The sequence below is a fragment of the Hevea brasiliensis genome, chromosome 3 (assembly GCF_030052815.1).
Source record: "Hevea brasiliensis isolate MT/VB/25A 57/8 chromosome 3, ASM3005281v1, whole genome shotgun sequence".
In the NCBI taxonomy this organism is placed as follows: domain Eukaryota; kingdom Viridiplantae; phylum Streptophyta; class Magnoliopsida; order Malpighiales; family Euphorbiaceae; genus Hevea; species Hevea brasiliensis.
In genome coordinates this window covers 101,505,880-101,524,185 of record NC_079495.1, presented here as the reverse complement: position 1 = coordinate 101,524,185, position 18,306 = coordinate 101,505,880, and the positions used below count along the sequence as shown (strand labels likewise).

The following is an 18,306-nucleotide window of genomic DNA, read 5'->3' as shown; positions in this document are numbered from 1 at the left end:
TTATTATTTTTCAGGCTACAGGAGGATTATTATTGTGGTTAACCTACTTTTCTCTTTTGCAGGTTGTTTATTAATGTTTGTGTAATTTTGTTAACTCCTAGAATTTCCGCATGTGTTAGAAATATTCATTTGATTTGGGTTTGTAATATAATTACCATGATGAGCCTGTAAACTTATTATTATATGCATGTTTGTTGGACTAGATGAGGGAGCCGAGCTCCTATTTATTATTATTTTTTTGTTATGAGTATGTGGAGGGTGAGCTGAGCTCCCCAATTGATTATATATCATGTTTACAGGTCGGGTGAGTCAAAGACTCCCCGTTGAAAGATCCATTTTATGGCCGGACTCTGTCCGGTTGAATTCTTGAAATTGGGTCCAAATGGGCCTTAGAGTTGGATTAAGGAATAGTTAAGCTTACTATGGGCCTCAGGGGTTTTAGGCTGGCCCAGGTCCTAGTGCCGGTTCAGCCCATAGGTTAGGTCGTGACATTTTCGAATATCTCACAACTCTATCGCCTAATGCAGAATATTACAATATTTATGCTAGTCCATATTACGAGGGCAAGCCGAGCCCAAGCCCACTATTGATATTACTTTTTATTCCAATCGGATCGCAACGTGAAATTTTTAAGTCGGGTTAGAAACATATTCAAAATTTAAGTCACATAAAAAAAATAAAAAATTTAACCTTAAATTTATGAAATTAATTTTAAATTTAACCAAATCTAACAGGAATGATTTTAACTTTAAAATTTGTACTTACCAAAATTGAATCGAATTCTTTGTAAAATTCATTTCAAATCTTTCTCCTTTTATATGGATAATAGGTATTATAAATCTACAGGGTTGATTAAAATGTAATTTTTTTAATATATAAATTTATCTCTAAATTTTATCAAAAAATCTCATCACACCTTGATTTTTTTAATGCATCTCATGATACTCCTTTTTTTTTTTTTTTTCTTTTCAGAACATTGCATGATACTCTTAAAAACTGTAAAATAATTACAGAATTCGTTATATCGCCGTCTAGAATTTGTAGTTGTAAGCTCTCGAATTCGTGCACGCAAGAGAATTATTACAACACTTTTCGTGTTTGCAACGAAAGGGACGAAGCAAACATTGCTTTTAATCGCTTTTTGGTGGATATAATCATAGTACGTATACTGTATATGTAGAAATCGATGGATGTCTTTACGATTAGGCAATGCATTACGAAAGCAAACCACTCAATTTTGACAATTGCCATGTTTAATCAGTGTCAGAGTCAAAATTAAAATACATAATTTATTAATAAATTATTTATTTAAATATTAATAAAAAAAATTAATTAATAATAATAATCATTTTATGGTTATAAAATAAAATTTATATTAAATTATTATCAAAATTTATTTAAAATTATTAAAACTCTTAAGGTCTTATAATTATTAAAATTTAACATAAAAATAAAAAAATAATTTAAAAATTACTATTAAATCTTTTAAAATTTTAGGAGGCCCAAGACTCCCTTTAGCCCACTACTGGCTTCGTCTCGGTGTTCAACCATGTGCTCCCTCCAAACTCAATAAAAAATTTTGTCAAATTTTATACTTTAATGGATTAATATTATAATGAATTAAATACATACTTTTATTTAGTAACGGAGGCAGAAATTTTTTTTAAAAGTGTCTATTATATATAAAATTAAACGCATTTTAATTTATCATAAAGAATTGTGACTATAATTTTTTTAAAATTAATAACGAAAAATTATATTTTTATATTGATAAAGTTCAATTGAACACTATTTATTTATTTCTTTCAGTGACCTCAATTTTGACATAAAAAAAATTAAGAAATTTAGAAAGAATTTTGCAAAAAATTATATATTTCATAATTTGTAAATTTTTTACAAACTCGTTAAATTTGATTATTAAAAAAAATTATATAATAGAATATATAATAAATCTTAAAATAGAATTTCTTATTGATTTTTTTAAAGATTTTTTCCTAAATTTTTTAATTAAAATCTTAAGATTATGTTCGATGAAGTATAATATAATATAATTATTATATAATACAATCAAAATTTTAATATAATGTAATAATAATTTTTATTTTAATATTTAATTTATTTATTATATTAATAATAAATGATAATGATTACATTCATTAATAGCAAAGTGATAATAATAGTTAAATAATAGTAGTGATGACGATAATGATAGTTAGATGATGATGGTGGTAGCTTGGTAGTAATATAGGTGACAGTAACTAAGTATTGATAGCGGTAAACAAGTGGTGGTAGAAATAACAAAGTATGGGTAGTATCGATAGTAGAAATAGTAGCTAAGCAGTAGTAGTGGTAATATTAACAATAATTAAAAAAATTAAAATAAATAATTATAATTAAATTCATTTTTATAAATAATAATTATTAAATCACTTAAAATATAATTAATTACATGATATAATTGTCATTCTATTATATCAATTTTTTTTTTGTATTATTAAGTAGCATAATTAGATATGCAACGTAATCATAATCACGATAGAGAAATAAATTAAAATTTCTCTTTTAGAGATTGACAGACCTTAGTGAAATTTACATAAATACTTTGTATTTAAAAAATGAATTAAATTATTATTAAATGTAAAATTTAATCCTTTTATTACATTTTCACCCTTATTATTCAAGTCAAATATCTTAATTATATTTTTTTGGATAAATAATATTTTAGTCTTATCTTTTATTTTTCTCAAAATTAAAAATTAATTTTATTTAAAAAATTAAAGTCAAACACTATTTAAAACAAAATCTTAAAAATTAAAGTATATAATATTTTAATTGCATAAGTATATAATATAATATTGTTAACTCCATTGCGCTTTGCAAATATAGTTGGACTTCAAATAAGTTCCACGTAAAAACTAAGGGGGCTCATGGCTCAATTGGTTTTTTCTTTTTCTTTTCTTTTTTTTAAACCAAAACAACTACCCAGATTTCGCACTCTTCATATCATAAATTTCATAATTAGTATCAAATTAAACAAAAAAAAGAAGAAGCAAACAACATAAACGAGAATATATATATATATATATATATATAAAAGAAAAAGAAACAAATCTCAAGTCTCAACAACAGTAAATTCTTCAACTTTATTAAAATCTTAACACGTTATGTACTTACATATATCTTTATCAAACAAAAGCACTAGCAAAGCAATTTCTCCACCTTCAATCGTAAAAACTGAAAATGAAGAGTCAAGTTGCATCATAGTATTAGTAACTATCTGTGAAAATGGTAAGAAGGATATGGACTTAAAAGATTTTTCTAAATCCACGTATCTGCTTTACAACAAGGTCAGGAGACAATGCAAGTAAGTCCTCTAACCATCTTTTTATTTACGAGCCAACTTCCCTCATCAACATCATTTTCCAACATTTCGTTCCTTTGCTAATCATCATAATCTGATCAATTAACCAAACTCATTCACAATATATATCTCTATGACAGCACAAATTTCTTTGAGCTGGAACAAAACGATATATTCCAAAACTTACCCCTTCATTCAGAATTTCTAGTCTTCTTAGCTGTGAACAGTTGGCGAAGGAAAGCAAACTTTCCTCTTGCACGGGCAGAGAACTCGGTCATGATGCCATTACTTGATGCTGCTGTCTCATGGCTATCGGATTCTAGCACAGATGTTGATGGTGGAGAGATGGTAAAGAGGAAAGCATTGAGCATGCGGATGATCTGGCTGAAGCTGGGCCTCAAGTTAGGGTCTTCAACCCAACATGATTGAATGATAAATGCAAGCTCAGGGGACATGTCCTCTGGAAGACTGGGCCTCCCTTGCTGCATTCTCAATTGACAAGAGTTCAACAAGTTAGTAAATATAGAACTTAGTTGTGATTGCACTAGCACAATTTGTAACTTAGCAAGGATATTCCTTTAACAGCAGGACCAAACGGCACAAAAACAATAGTATCTTTCTTTCCATAAGACTGCATTTGGCTAAATGATCTTTCAATCTTAAGTTATAAATCCCAAATTAAATGAATATAAAACATTAACACATGTAATATCAGTAAAGACTGGCACTTTTTTCACCTTAAAAGCAGCTGCATAAGCAGCCTGCAAATTTGACATGCCTTCAAATGGCATGCGGTTGGTCAGCAACTCCCATAAGACAATTCCAAAGCTGTAGACATCAACCTTGTTATTGTAATGCTTCTTCTCTCCCTGCCGCAATGTCACAGTACTATACAACTGCAAAGCCATTGTTAATAAAAGAGCTGAACAATGAAGGCAAAAATTACATTCCCTCTAAGAAAATATATAAAGAGATCAATGAACAGTGCTAAAATTTAATTAGTCTAACCTAGCCATTTAACACCCACAAATCAACTGAAATCAAAGAACATCAGTGTTGTAACTTTGTTACCCAGTTAGTGCTTTGAGGTGTTGTGCTATGTCAAATTGTGATCTCAATAGGCAAAATTGTAAACAAGACTGATGAAACAAATTTAATCTAAGGAAAAAAAAAGTGTGATATATTTGTTTTAAAGATGAAATTTAAGTTAAAAAAACTTCCATTTATTTACCCCCAAAGGGGCTAATGAAGAGTGTACAAAATGAACTCTTGCCAAAATGGGAGAGGAAAAGAACCATTAAGTAAACTATTCTGTTACATAACGAGGTATTTACTGATATTTGCCTGCAAGTTACATGGTTGACAAGCCATTTTCTGTTACATCAGGTCATATCAAGCTAAAAACAATCAAATTATGTAAGCAAGGCACAAACCTCAGGAGCCATCCAGCGGTAAGTCCCAGTTTCAGCAGTCATCATTTCAGTCACTGATTCTTCTCTTGCAAGACCAAAATCTGCAAGCTTCAGAGACTTCTGATTTGAGGTAAGCAACAAATTATCTGCATTTAATGGTTAAATTTTGTACATCATTGGTGAAAGCATTGAAGACATGATCATAAACTGCACAGGAATGCCATCCATAAAATGGAATTCACTCTCCTTTTCCAATAGCACAGATTTGCATTGATCTTAACTATATTGTTAAACCCAACTCTAATTGCAATGACTGAGACATTTAGGACTACAGAATAAACTTAAATAGGAACTGAACTAACCCTCCATTAGCTGTTTCAATAATCTAATTGGATTATGCATAGAATGGTGCAATAGGACGAAAATGACACAAATATGACTCTTTCACAAACAATTACTAGTGAAAGATACTGTTAACTTCAGTGTCCATGTAGTCATAGAGATGGTATGAAAAGTTGAAGGACTCTAGATAGGCTTTCACTTTGATAATAGAGGAGATAGACAAATTAAAACACTATATTGTCTCTGGGGGCAGAGGTAGGATGCAGTCTATAGGGTCCACAACCCCACCTGGCTCACATAATCTCCAAGGACTTCTCCTCCCTCCTCCAGCACCCATGCCCCCCTCACTTGAAGTTCTGGATCCACCACTGATTGACCCCACAACAATTACCAAAACCAAAAGTATGAGCTTTGGATTTCAAAAAAAAATGATGCCTAAAACAGTAAGAATTCCTTCAGAATATTCTTTTAAATACCTGGTTTGAGATCTCTGTGTATAATCCCATTTGCATGCAGACAGTCCATCGCTCGAGCAGTGTCAAGGGCAAAATTCAAAGCCACATGAAGCTCTAATTGTTTTGGACGAATGCTATTCAAATACTTACGGAGTGACATCCCAGGTAATAGCTCAGTTACTATCACCATCAGTGGATCCTTACAAGCTCCAATAAACTGCAAGGCCGAGAAGCATACCATGCAAAGTTAAATGGAAATGAAATGGGCAGATGACAGATACAATATAGTAAAAACAGATAACTAACACCAGCAAAATAATAATAAAGGGAATCTCACAGACAGACGGTTAATTTCAATGGCCACCTTGACAAGATTCTCATGTTTTACTCGAGACATCATGTTAACTTCACGGGCAAAACGATTCTCCAATGCAGCTCTTTCTTCTGAACTACTCCCTCGACTAAGCACTTTGACAGCAACAATTTGATCACCATACCTGGAAAATATTTGACCGCACCTACATAACAAGGACACTAGCTGCCAGAAAAACTACTCTTGGACACTCGGTGCGAAGGCACAACTGTGCATTTTATTCAATGGAACAGGATATAGAAATAGTTTATACGACCAAACTTAGACAAAATTTAAATATGAAAAGCATACTTTAAAAATACATGTCATTTTACATGCCAATGAGGCCTTCAGACCTCAATTGCACATATTAAAAAATATTCCAACAATTATGAAGAATAGCATAGATTTCTAGCTTTTCATATAATGGATAATCAAATCAATTATCTTATACAAATTCGGTTGTCATTACACATCCATTATAACAAGGGGGAAAAAAAAAAAAGAAACTTTAAGGGGCAACACAGAATCCAGCCATGGCTAAAATTTGATTCCGAAGACTGGCTACCTCATCCTCACTACAGCAATATTTACCTCAAAAATTAAGAAAAAAAAAAAGAGGAAAATAATTGACGGGAAAAAAAAAAAAGACAATTTAAAACTAAAGCTAAATTAAACTTTGATTAATCATTGAACTAGCATTACATAGGTGTTGCATATACATAAACACATATGTAGAGGACACTGACCTTCCTTCATAAACCTTCCCATGGGCTCCCTCGCCAATTTTGGAGCCGATAAACAATAATTTGGGGTCAACGAGCAGACTTTCATCAATCGACAGTTCCGGCGCCGTTAGAGAACCATTTTGAGTGAGTGTTGCCGGTTCTACCTCGACGGACCTCGGCAAAAAAGGGTGCTGCTGCCGCTCATTTTCTGCCTCTGGCCCTCCGTTCTTGTCGCTGCTGCCGCTGCCGCAACTCATGTTGCAAACTTGGCAGCCTCAAATAATACCTGAATTTCTCATTTCTTCTCAGTCTCTTTGTCTTTATTATCTCTATATTTCCACAATCGAAATCATTATCCAAAATCCCCACAAGGTCAACTAATAATCAGCATTTTCTTATCTGACAATAATCAAATTTGAATTTGAATTCCTTCTGCCATAGAGCTTTGCTTTCGCTATAATTCCTCGCCAATTAATCCCGAGTATAATTTGAAAACGAAGTCGATTACCTTCTCTTGTTTTTTCAGGCTTGTCAGAATTTGACTTCAGCTGGAAGCCTCCTCTTGCTTGAAGTTTATAAAAAAGGAAACCCTAAGAACTACTTAAAGTCGACGCTAATAAAAAAAAAAAAAAAACACTGAAACTTGAAAACAACGTCGTCGTTTAAGCTATCAGAGAAACTCAGCACCCTAAACCTTACGCAGAAAAACAGAAAAAAGGATAGCTCCCCTTTGTCTCTTTCTCTTCTGTTTCTTTCTGGAACGGTGTGAGCGGTCAGAGGCGCTCCGATGAAGATATTCCGGGTATATGTTCCGACGAGGGTTTAAAAAGTTGGGGATAGAGAGAAAAACGAAAGGCGAGGAAAAAAGACAAGGAAAAGAAGAGGGAGTGGTGTAATGGAGAAATATGAAGGGCCAGTGACCGGATGCCACGTGGATTGAATGAGACCTTTGGCTTTGGGAAATTTATAGAATATTTTAGATATTCATACTTAAAAATTTAAAAAAATTATACATAAATAATAATTTCTAAAATTATAAAATTTTGATTTTTAATTTTGTAGTCAATTATTAAAAAAATTAAATAAAATTATATAAAAACCGTGGCCTCTCTCTAGTCTATTACTTCATGTTTGCCTCGTGCCCATTAAAGAATCAATTTTCCAAATCCCACCGCTCGGCTGCGATACAAACTAATCTTTTTCTTTATATCCTTTCACAACCAATGTATTTTGTTCACCTGTGATCGAATGCTTCCCTCCCCTCAATATTATTAGAAAAATAATTTAAAAAATAATTTTATTATTTTTATAATTAAAATATATTAAATTTAATTTTAAATTATTTTTTAATTAATATATTTAAAAATATGATTTAATAGTTGTGCACATAATATTTTTTAAATAATTAAAATTAAGATAATATTTCAATATTTTTTATTTTTATAGATTTTACATTCTCACTGTGCGGAAATTAATAATAATTAATATCACGTGCTTCGCGTGAATTAATTTAAAGTCAATTGTGATATTTCAAAAGTTGAGGGCCAGTTAACGCTGGTTGGATCAGTTCATATTTTATTTATAGTTAAATTTTTTTTTTAAAATTAACTCTTTTAAAAATATTTAAAATTATATATTTTTTAAAAATAAATAAAAACATAATCACAAATATGCTCAAAATAACATAAGTTGTGTTTTTTCATTTTATTCAAAATGTATAATGAAATTATAATTTTTTTTAAAAAGTACAAGTCATGTATAACATAAATATGATTTTCTAGACTTTCTTAATTAAAAAATATTAAAAAAAAAGAGAACTCCATTAATTGTTTTGGTAGTTTTTAATAATTACTTTGTATTATAATTTTTTTAATTAATTATACTATAATATTTTATAAAACTTTTGGCCTTTTAAGTTACAAACTTGGATAGGTCCTGATTTTATAAGATAATTTAGATTAGAGGGTCAAAATTATTTTTAAAAAAATATAAAATATTATTAAAAAAATAATTTAAAAATTATTTTATTATTTTTATAATTAAATTTTATTTTAATTTTAAATTATTTTTTAATTTTTTTAATTAATATATTTAAAAAAATAATTTTGTAACAATAATTTTAATCGTAATACCAATTTTAATAGTAATACCAAATAAGTTCTTCATTTCATTTTATATATTATTTGTTTGAAATATAATTCCAAGAGCTTTATTTAAAATAAAAAATAGCTGAAATGATTTAGGAAGGAGAAGGATGAGATATGTTTATGATAGTTTTATCTATATATGTTGTAATTTGATAGTAGATTAATTATATATTTCCATTTCTTACCATTAATTTGAGAATAGATAAGTGAAGAAATTTAAATTTGAGGCTTCCCCATCTTTTACACGTTAAAAATAAAATAAAACCAGTCAAATTATTTTTTAATTAGCTATCTCTGATTCTCATTAGTATTATATTTTCAGATAATTTTTAATGTTTTAGACTCGTTAATAATTGACTATTGTTTTAGATAATTTTGTTTTTTCAATAATAAAATAATGTTATGATTACATTATATGTAATAATATTAATATTCATTTTAATAACATTATAATATAATCGTATTTCTAATCACTGAATGATTGGATGCAATAAAATTAATTATCATCGTTGATCATAAATAATCGATTGTTAACCACTAATTAATCATTGTTATTTGCAAAAATCAATTATTACTTATAGTTAAAATCTACTTATGAATCTCACATATTTATATCTTAATTTACAATATTATAGATTTAGAAAATAAAAATCCTTAAACTATTAATTACATTTATCATTTAATTATATTTTAAGAAATATTTGCAAATTTATGAATATACTATTTTTATGTTGCATCAGTAAGCAGAGACATAGTGTGGTGTTAGCTAAGCGTCTCTGTTTACTGTGGCTTGCTGGATGCTGTGAAAGGGAAGAAGCAGAGTGCTGTTTGATGAAGATTTCAATAATATCCGCGATTTTGGATCTAGCCTAGTCTGAGGAATATTTCATTCCCATCTAATTGAAAAATGATATTTGTTTTTGGCTTGGAGGGATTGAGCTAACCCCTTTTGATTATGCTGATCGTTTTCTGAATTCAAGTTCAAATCCACTGGTAAGTGGTAAGCTAATAATATCTTCTCCTGACGTGAAAACTAAATGCAATCTTGTGACATTGTTGAGTTTTGGATTGATGTTTGGAATTTCTTATATGATGATACTTGTAACTCGTTTTATTCTTTAAGTGGTTGCTTCTGTTTTCACCTTCAATATTCAAATCGAAGGCTTACAAGCATCTGGGTGTTATCATACACTAGACAGCTTATGGTGGCTCGTTTCCAAGTTAAAATGTTTTGGATTGGTGTTTCTTAATCTATTTCTGCAGTCCACTCAACGCCTGTAGTTATATGTATTGCTCTGATGCTGTCCATGTTTGGATCAAGCATAGACTTTTGCACATAACCATTGGACAAATGGCTCATTGCGGTGTCTCCAATCCAGGATTCGAAAAGTCTGCTTGGGATCAGCTCCACCGCACGTATCCAACCACTTGTTAATAACTTTTACTGTTATTTATAATGCAACTTAATGGGTGTAATTGGGACATAATTTGATAGTTATTGTTATATTCATATTTCTTTTTGCCATTCCTTCCTCTACCTTTTATTATTTGCCTTTGTTTTTATTCAAATTTCTTGATTTTCCTATTTTACATTAATTATTTCCAGTCCGTTTTTATGCCAATTGCTGTTCTATGTTAAGTAGTAGTGTAATTTATCTCACTAATAGTAATTTTACTGTTTTACAGGTCATTTCAGAGCTGGAAGGGAAGAAACAGCATTTACTGTTTGTCAACAATCAGCATCGTACACATTAAATTTGCTTCCCAACACGAGTGTCAATTTCAAATTCTTTGCTAGCTTCACTTGAATGTTGTTTTATTGTGGTCTTACACTTGTGTTTTGTGTCATTAGTGGTTGCTGACACAGTTCATCTCCCTTTGCCTTAATTCTAGGTTTATTTGTGATGCTTCCCTACTTCTGAAAGGTGATAGTGATCTGACCTTCTCATAGAGGTAATATGCGAAGAGAATGGAATCGAAGTTAGACCCTGATAGGCATACATGAATCTTCTCTTGTTTGTTTGCTTATGTTAGTGATCATATCTCATTGGCAAGGTAAGGGCTTACATTCTACACATCTACAGATGGTTCAGGCTTTTATGGTCATGGACCTTATGCTGTTATTTTTGGGTGGGCATCTTCTTCTCTTGATTTTTACCCATATCATTTTTTCCTGCTTTAGTGGGTACCATGCTATAACAGGGAAACTGTGGTGATAAACTATCAGAAGCACTGATCATGCATTTTCTGAACCAAAGTGATATTTTTAGTTCATATATATATATATAGTCTAGTCCTGAATCTGCTAGAAGTTGCCTGTGGACAAGACTTGATTTTGGAGTGTCATTGATCGGTCATAAGTAAGCAATTTTCCAAATCATCCCTGTCACCTGCCACTGAAGTCAGCTCATCAGCTCTTTTAGCCTGGTGCTTCCAGTCAGTTTGAAATAAGGTATACAACATCTAGAAACACAGCTGATCTGTGCTGCAAGTAGCCCAAACCATAATCCCCGAAAACCCATTTTGAGTATGAAAGTTAGGTGAACTGCAACTGGCAATCCAACAAGGTAAAAGGCATATAAATTTATGCGAGCACCATCTTTAGGACGTGCAGTGCCTGTTAAGACTCCGCAGGCAGCCGTTTGGGGAGAGTTGCCAATTTCACATAATCCCAGTAATGGAAGTCCAGTCGATATCAAGTCAAGAATCTGTGGCTCATCAGTGTACATCCTTCCCCATACTGAGCTAAAGACGAATGTGAAAACAGTAGCCATGAGTCCGCATGCAAATCCCAGGATGATCCCAATTATGGCTGTCCATTGCGCGCGAGCTGGTTGTCCAGCACCTAGTGCGTGACCTACTCGTGTGCTTAAGCTGCAACCTAAGGAAAATGGAAATGAATATATTAAACCTGCTGTCTGGATAAGGATGCCCGTGGCTGCAACATTAGCCTTTGGATTTGTGAGCAAGCCGCAAAGAAACAGCATTATCTCATACCACCACCACTCCAAGCACACAGAGATGACGCTAGGCAAAGCTAGAGAAAGCAACGGCCTCCAGCCTTGGAAGATGGAGCTTGTTGTAATTCCATGCCAAGGTTTCAATGGCTTTTTGGATACAGCCACATAAACTAGCAAGCCTATGTTCATATTTATGGTGTTACAAGCGATGGCTAATGCAACTCCTTTCACCCCTAGCTTCAAATACATTGCAAAGAAGTAGTTGATTGGGGCATGGAGGATAACTGCACCAACAGCAGATATGGTAAGAGGAGTTGTTAAGCCTTGAGTTCTAAGAAAGGATCTCATTGGATGAAGCACTGCTTGAGCTATTAATTCAGGAATACAGAAGACAATGTAAACTTTGGCTACATTTATGATATCTGGATCCTGACCTAATCGTCGAAAGATGGGTTCTACGTTGAGCCATAACAAGCTAATGGGTAGGGCAACAAGTAAAAGGAGACACATAGTTCTCAGATAGGTTTGGCTGATAACTGACCATCTTTTCGCCCCATAGGCTTGGCCACAGATGGGATCCATACCCATGGCCAGGCCTTTCATTACAGAGAGACCTGTGATATTTGCAAACCCAAGTGCCAGTGAACCTCCTGCTAGCTCTATCTTCCCCATACGACTCAAGAAGAGCATCGAAATTACAGATCTCGAATATATGAGTACGGTCGTCAAAATTATTGGGCATGCAATCTTTCCTAAAGCAAGCACCTCTTCTCCCACCTGCATGGATTATATTACCCATTTAAACGCGCACCTTTCTAATATGTTGCTGTATAAACCAAAAATATTTCATCAATGAATTGACCAATGCAAAATTGATATTCAACTTACAAGCATAAGCATAATTATCAAATTGAGATTCGAATCACGAACTGAAATTTTCATTTTATAAGTCGAGAATTGAATTAAATCGTAAGGTTTAATAAAAATTAATTAAAAATAATATATATTTTAAAAAATATGTAAAAATAATATATTGCAATAACATATTTTAATATATATAAAATTATCATTTAGTTAATTAGAAGTAAGTTTTATAGTAGAATAATATATTCTTATTATGCTATATAAATTTATGTTATAAATTATGAATTCTTAAATCACAGACAATGATTATCATTATGCATTTATTAAAATTTTCATTTAAATTTGATTAAATAATTAAATAATAAAAAAAGTTGGCGGATTAAATTAAAAATTATAATATATTAATATGAAATGTCATAATTTGACAACTATAGTTAGAGGAGTAGATTAATTAAACAAAAGAAAAGAGAGGAAAAAAAATGGCTATTAGAAGAAAAATAGTTAGGGAAAAGTTTTATATATACTTTTCATAGTAAAGTGAAATTTTAAATTTTAAAACTTCAGGATTTAATAACCTTTTAATAAAAGAATCGATCAAATTAGTAGATTTATATTGATCTATCCAGATTCATTATCGAATCATAATTAAGATTCGATCATGATTCAAATATATTTGCGATTCACTCTATAAATTGAAATCATTAAAATAAAAAATTGAATCAAATTGTTCGAATTTAATCAAAAGATTCTAACAACAGTTATTATAACAAATGTTAAAATTAATGGTGCATAATAAAAGTTTATATAACAAATATATATATGAAATTTTATTAAGTATTTTAAAAGTATATACTGTTTCTCCCATAATAAAATGAGTTTACATCTCATAATTTCATAAAATAATTAAATTTTTATGAATATATGATACATTAAAATTTTGTATATAAGAATTATCTTTAATATATATATATATATATATATATATATATTTGTGTGTGGGGTGGGGTCCGATAAGTGTAAGCTCCTTTCTCTTTTAGGGCTTTTTATCGCGTGAAGTAATTTAAATTACTTGTTCGAAAAGCATGGAGCAAAAAGGTACTAACAAAAATTAATTCTAAAAAAATAATAAAAATTGTATACTCGACTTTATAAAGTAATTTTTAATTCTAAAAAAATAATAAAAATTGTATACTCGACTTTATAAAGTAATTTTTTTTTATAAATTAGAAGCGGCTTGACTGAGTGAGGAGAGCAACACAATTAACTCGGGATTTTTTTAAGAGTAAATTATAATTTAATTTTTAAAGTTGAATTAGAGTTACAATTTAATTCCTAAAATTTTAAAACTAATTAATTCTTGATATTTTAATAATTATACAATTTATTCTTTATTGTTAAAATTTTAATTAATTTATTATTAATTCTAGTAAAAATATTAAAATATTCTTAATTTTATTTTTAATTTGAAAACAATTTAGTCATTGAAGTTTTATTTTAGTATCAATTTAATTTTTGAGATTTAGTTAAATTTATAATTTAGTCATTATAATTTTAAAATAAGTAATTTAATTATTGATATTTTAATAAACATATTAAGTTACTGTAATTGGAATTATCGTTAATTCTTTATTAAATTTAATAAAAATATCAAATTTTTGTATTAGTTTAAAATAAAATAAAATAAAAAACTAAACTGTTTACCTAGTAATGCTGATTGTTTCTCTATCTTTAGAACCCCACCACCCACCAGAATATGCGGGTCTGCATTTGTAGGGGCATCTATAAAGGAAGCAGAGCATCTACCTCTGCTATAAGTGAGCTTCAAGGGATTAAAAAAGGGTTCCATTGCCCATTTTTTAGTTTTTACTTTTCTTATCCATGGTGGAATATCAAAAACAACTCTCAAAGCCTCACCTCAGAGTCTCGGACTCCACTTTGGTCAAAATGTGTTCTCTGCCTATCACATCAAATTGCATTGCCAATGCAAAGAAAGAAGACGAAAACACAAGTTTCAGAGAAGAGGAGATGAGATGAGAGTGTTCCAAAGCAAACTACCGAGTTTAATGAAGTTGAAACAATCAAGAAACGATAACCTTTTGACTCCTATATTTCACCTGGACTAGACCTGATATAACAAAATCAAAACCTACCATTCATGATTCAAGTATGCTGTTTGACACATCACTTTGACTTACCCAAAGCATTTAAAACTATTAATCAGTTTCCAATGGAAACTCCGTTGAATAAGAAGCTAAAAAATAGAACGGAAAGAGAGAGAGAGAGAGAGAGTGACCTCGTTTAGTGGTGGCCGTCCGAGATTGCCAGTGAGTGGTAAAAGTCCTTGGAAGAATTGGGCTTCTCCTCTGGCTTTCATTGTCTCTTCATTGTAGGCTCCATCTTTTGAAACCGAAATTTCACCATTTATAATTCCTTGAGATTCAGTATCAGGAGTACCAGGGCACATTTTCTTTTTCTTTTTTTTTTTTTTTTTTTATCCCAGTTTTGCTGTGGAGACAGAGAACCAAACCTAATAACAACAAAAATTGGACAAGTTCCAGAGATGGGTGGTGTTGTTCGTCGAATGCTGTCTTTTAATTAGAATGATTAAACAACTTCTGCAAATCCCAAGAAAAACGCACATGAGAACGTTTTACTACTAATAAAAATCAAACCATAACTCTCACTCTCTCACATTACAAATTAAATATCAGACCAAAACCTTAATATTTACGAAGCCGCGTTCAGAGGGATTGGGCAGCTGCTCAGTGCTCCTAGGCATTGTATGTCACTGGCGTCTGGCTAGTATTTGCTCGCAGGAAAGATCAAAAGAGCTTAAACTAAAATGGTGCATTGCATGGACCTACACAATCCCTATGCCTTATAATTTATATAAACACACGTACAATTTTATTTCTTTATTTATTTGAAATTTAAAATATAAAATATAAGATAAGACTCATCTGTTAAATACTTTCAGAATTTAGAGTCTATTAAAAGGGTATATATTTGATGCCATGTCCACGTAATTATTTTGCTTTATCAAGGAATGGTATCGGTACTACTAGTGCTAATAATTTGTGTCTTATGTCACATTATAGTAAATTTTTATTTAAATTTAATTTAAAATATAATATATATAATAAATTTTACATATAAAATAAATAAAATTTACATATTTATATTTTAAATTTATGGGAATTAAGTCAGTTTTCTATTTCATTAAAAACACAAATTGCTTAGAAAGAAACCATTGTTAGTGGATATGATTAACATATTGATCTTCAATTAGTATAATCTCGTGTTCCCATATGAGAATAAGTAGTACTCTTGACCCTCAAGACGAACAAAACAAAAAATAAAAAAAGTGAAAACAGCCAACGCACCCTTTAGTATTACCGGGGGCGGAACTAGGAGCTTAGGGAGGCCACAAACTTTTCAAAAGTAAATTTTAATATATATATTTTTTAAAATTACTGTTTATCTCTTTAAAATTTTTTAAAATTAAAATTTTTATCTATAAATTTTAGTATATTTTTTTAAAATTTTATTTTTCAATCTATAATTTTTATGGAAAATTTGTTCATATTTTTATATTATTTAATTTTAATCTCTTAATATTATATATTTTATTTTAATCTCCATATTTTTATTAAAATTTTATATAATTTCTTTTTAATATTCATTTTTAACCTTTAAAAATAAATTTTTAATTCCGCCTTTAAGGATTACTCATCGTCCAAACACATTTAATTTTAAAATTTTAATAAAATATATTAGTGCTGGTATGATAATTCTTTTTCTAAGGAATGAATTTTAATTTAATAGTTTTGAACTATTAAACTCAAAGAAAATGCCTGATGAATGGAGAAAGAGTATTTTAATACCTATTTTTAAAAATAAGGGAGACATGCAAAGTTGCTCAAACTATAGGGGAATTAAACTCATGAGCCATACTATGAAGTTGTGGGAGAGAGTTGTGGAGCATCAATTACGTCATGATACTTCTATCTCTCTCAATCAATTTGGTTTCATGCCCGGTCGTTCAACTATGGAAGCGATCTTTCTCATTAGAAGCTTGATGGAGAAATATAGAGATGTGAAGAAAGATCTATACATGGTTTTTATTGATTTGAAGAAGGCTTATGATAGTATTCCAAGAGAGGTCTTATGGAATGTATTAGAACAAAAGAGGGTATCTATTAGGTACATGCAAGTATTGAAAGATATGTATGAAGTAGTAACTACTATTGTGCGCACAGTGGGAGGAGACACAAGAGATTTTCTGATCTCAATTGGATTACACCAAAGATCAGCCATAAGCCCTTACCTTTTTACATTACTTTCAGATGAACTGACGAAATATATACAAGAGAGTATTCCTTGGTGTATGATGTTTGCGGATGATATTGTTCTGATAGATGAAACACGAGAAGGAGTCAATAGAAAGCTAGAACTTTGGAGAAGTACTCTAGAGTCATAGGGTTTTAAGTTAGTTTGAATGGAGTGATACTGCCCCAAAGTAATCACTTTAAATATCTAGGCTCAGTCCTTCAAGTAGATGGGGGATGTGACGAGGATGTTAGTCATAGGATTAAAGCCGGATGGTTGAAGTGGAGAAGTGCAACGGGAGTTTTATGTGATCGTAATATTCCCAATAAATTGAAAGGAAAATTTTACCGTACAACCATACGACTGGCTATGTTATATGGTAGTGAGTGTTGGGCACTAAAAGAGTCGTATGCATCTAAGATAAGAGTTGCAGAGATGAGAATATTAAGGTGGAAGAGTGGCCATACTAGACTAGATAAAGTCCATAATGAGAGTATTAGAGAAAAGGTAAGAGTGGTGCCAATTGAAGATAAGTTGAGAGAAGGGAGATTGAGGTGGTTTGATCATGTAAAGCGTAGACATAAGGAGGCTCCAGTTAGACAAGTAGAGCACATTAGGTTAGATGATAGAAAGAAAAAAAAGGGGTAAACCTAAATTGACTTGGAGAAGAGTAGTATAACATGACCTAGAAGCATTACACATTTCTGAGGATTTAACCCAAAATCGTTCAGAGTGGATAAAGTGAATCCATATAGCCGACCCTAAATATAATCTTGTATATACAAACACTCACACACTTGTAGTCCTTTTTCCTTTAATGTGCAATGTTTAGCTTTACAGGCTTGAAGGACTACCCTTGTGGTCCATTTTATAATTTAAATTTAATTTAAATTTATTAAAAATTAATTAGTGACTAATCGTTAAGTAATATATAGTTTATTTCAAGTTTAATGATAAAATAATTTAAATATTCAATTCTTTTGATTTTATTAACCTTTTTTTTAATTTTAAAAATTAGTTATAAATTTATTTACTATAAAAAATTAAAATTAGAATTGCTTACATGCTAGTTGTTTAGGATGAAAATATATATTTTTTAATTATGAGATCTATGCATTATAATAAATATAGGCTCCAACGGTAATTTTTTTTAACATTATTTTGCACATGATATCAAAGTAATAAATAACATTAAGATAACATATTTAGATATCAAGATAAGACATAAGGTAATAAATATTATATACAATATTATACACAAAAGTATTATAAATTAATATAAAAGTATTATTAAAAATTATAGTTTATGAGATTTATATACACTATGTGATTGTTAATAATTCTTATTAATAATAT

General features: G+C 30.4%; 1 protein-coding gene and 1 pseudogene across 3 annotated transcripts; both read right to left on the bottom strand.

Moving 5' to 3' along the window:
- Positions 1-3,112: 3,112 nt before the first annotated feature.
- Positions 3,113-7,547, bottom strand: LOC110639464 (serine/threonine-protein kinase STY13). 3 transcript variants are annotated; one of them, XM_021790429.2, is made up of 7 exons: positions 6,672-7,547; positions 5,908-6,067; positions 5,592-5,787; positions 4,795-4,919; positions 4,099-4,257; positions 3,549-3,843; positions 3,113-3,455 (listed from the first exon to the last, which is right to left on the bottom strand). In XM_021790429.2, exons 1-6 carry the CDS (start codon positions 6,905-6,907, stop codon positions 3,553-3,555), a joined length of 1,167 nt encoding a protein of 388 aa, XP_021646121.2. In that variant the 5' UTR covers positions 6,908-7,547; the 3' UTR covers positions 3,113-3,455; positions 3,549-3,552. The 3 variants fall into 3 exon arrangements, with proteins under 3 accessions (XP_021646121.2, XP_021646120.2, XP_021646122.2); XM_021790428.2 differs by having other exon boundaries at positions 3,113-3,843; XM_021790430.2 differs by having other exon boundaries at positions 3,113-3,843; positions 5,935-6,067.
- Positions 7,548-11,140: 3,593 nt separating this feature from the next.
- Positions 11,141-15,085, bottom strand: LOC110639452 (protein DETOXIFICATION 53-like; annotated as a pseudogene).
- Between the last annotated feature and the right edge of the window lie 3,221 nt (positions 15,086-18,306).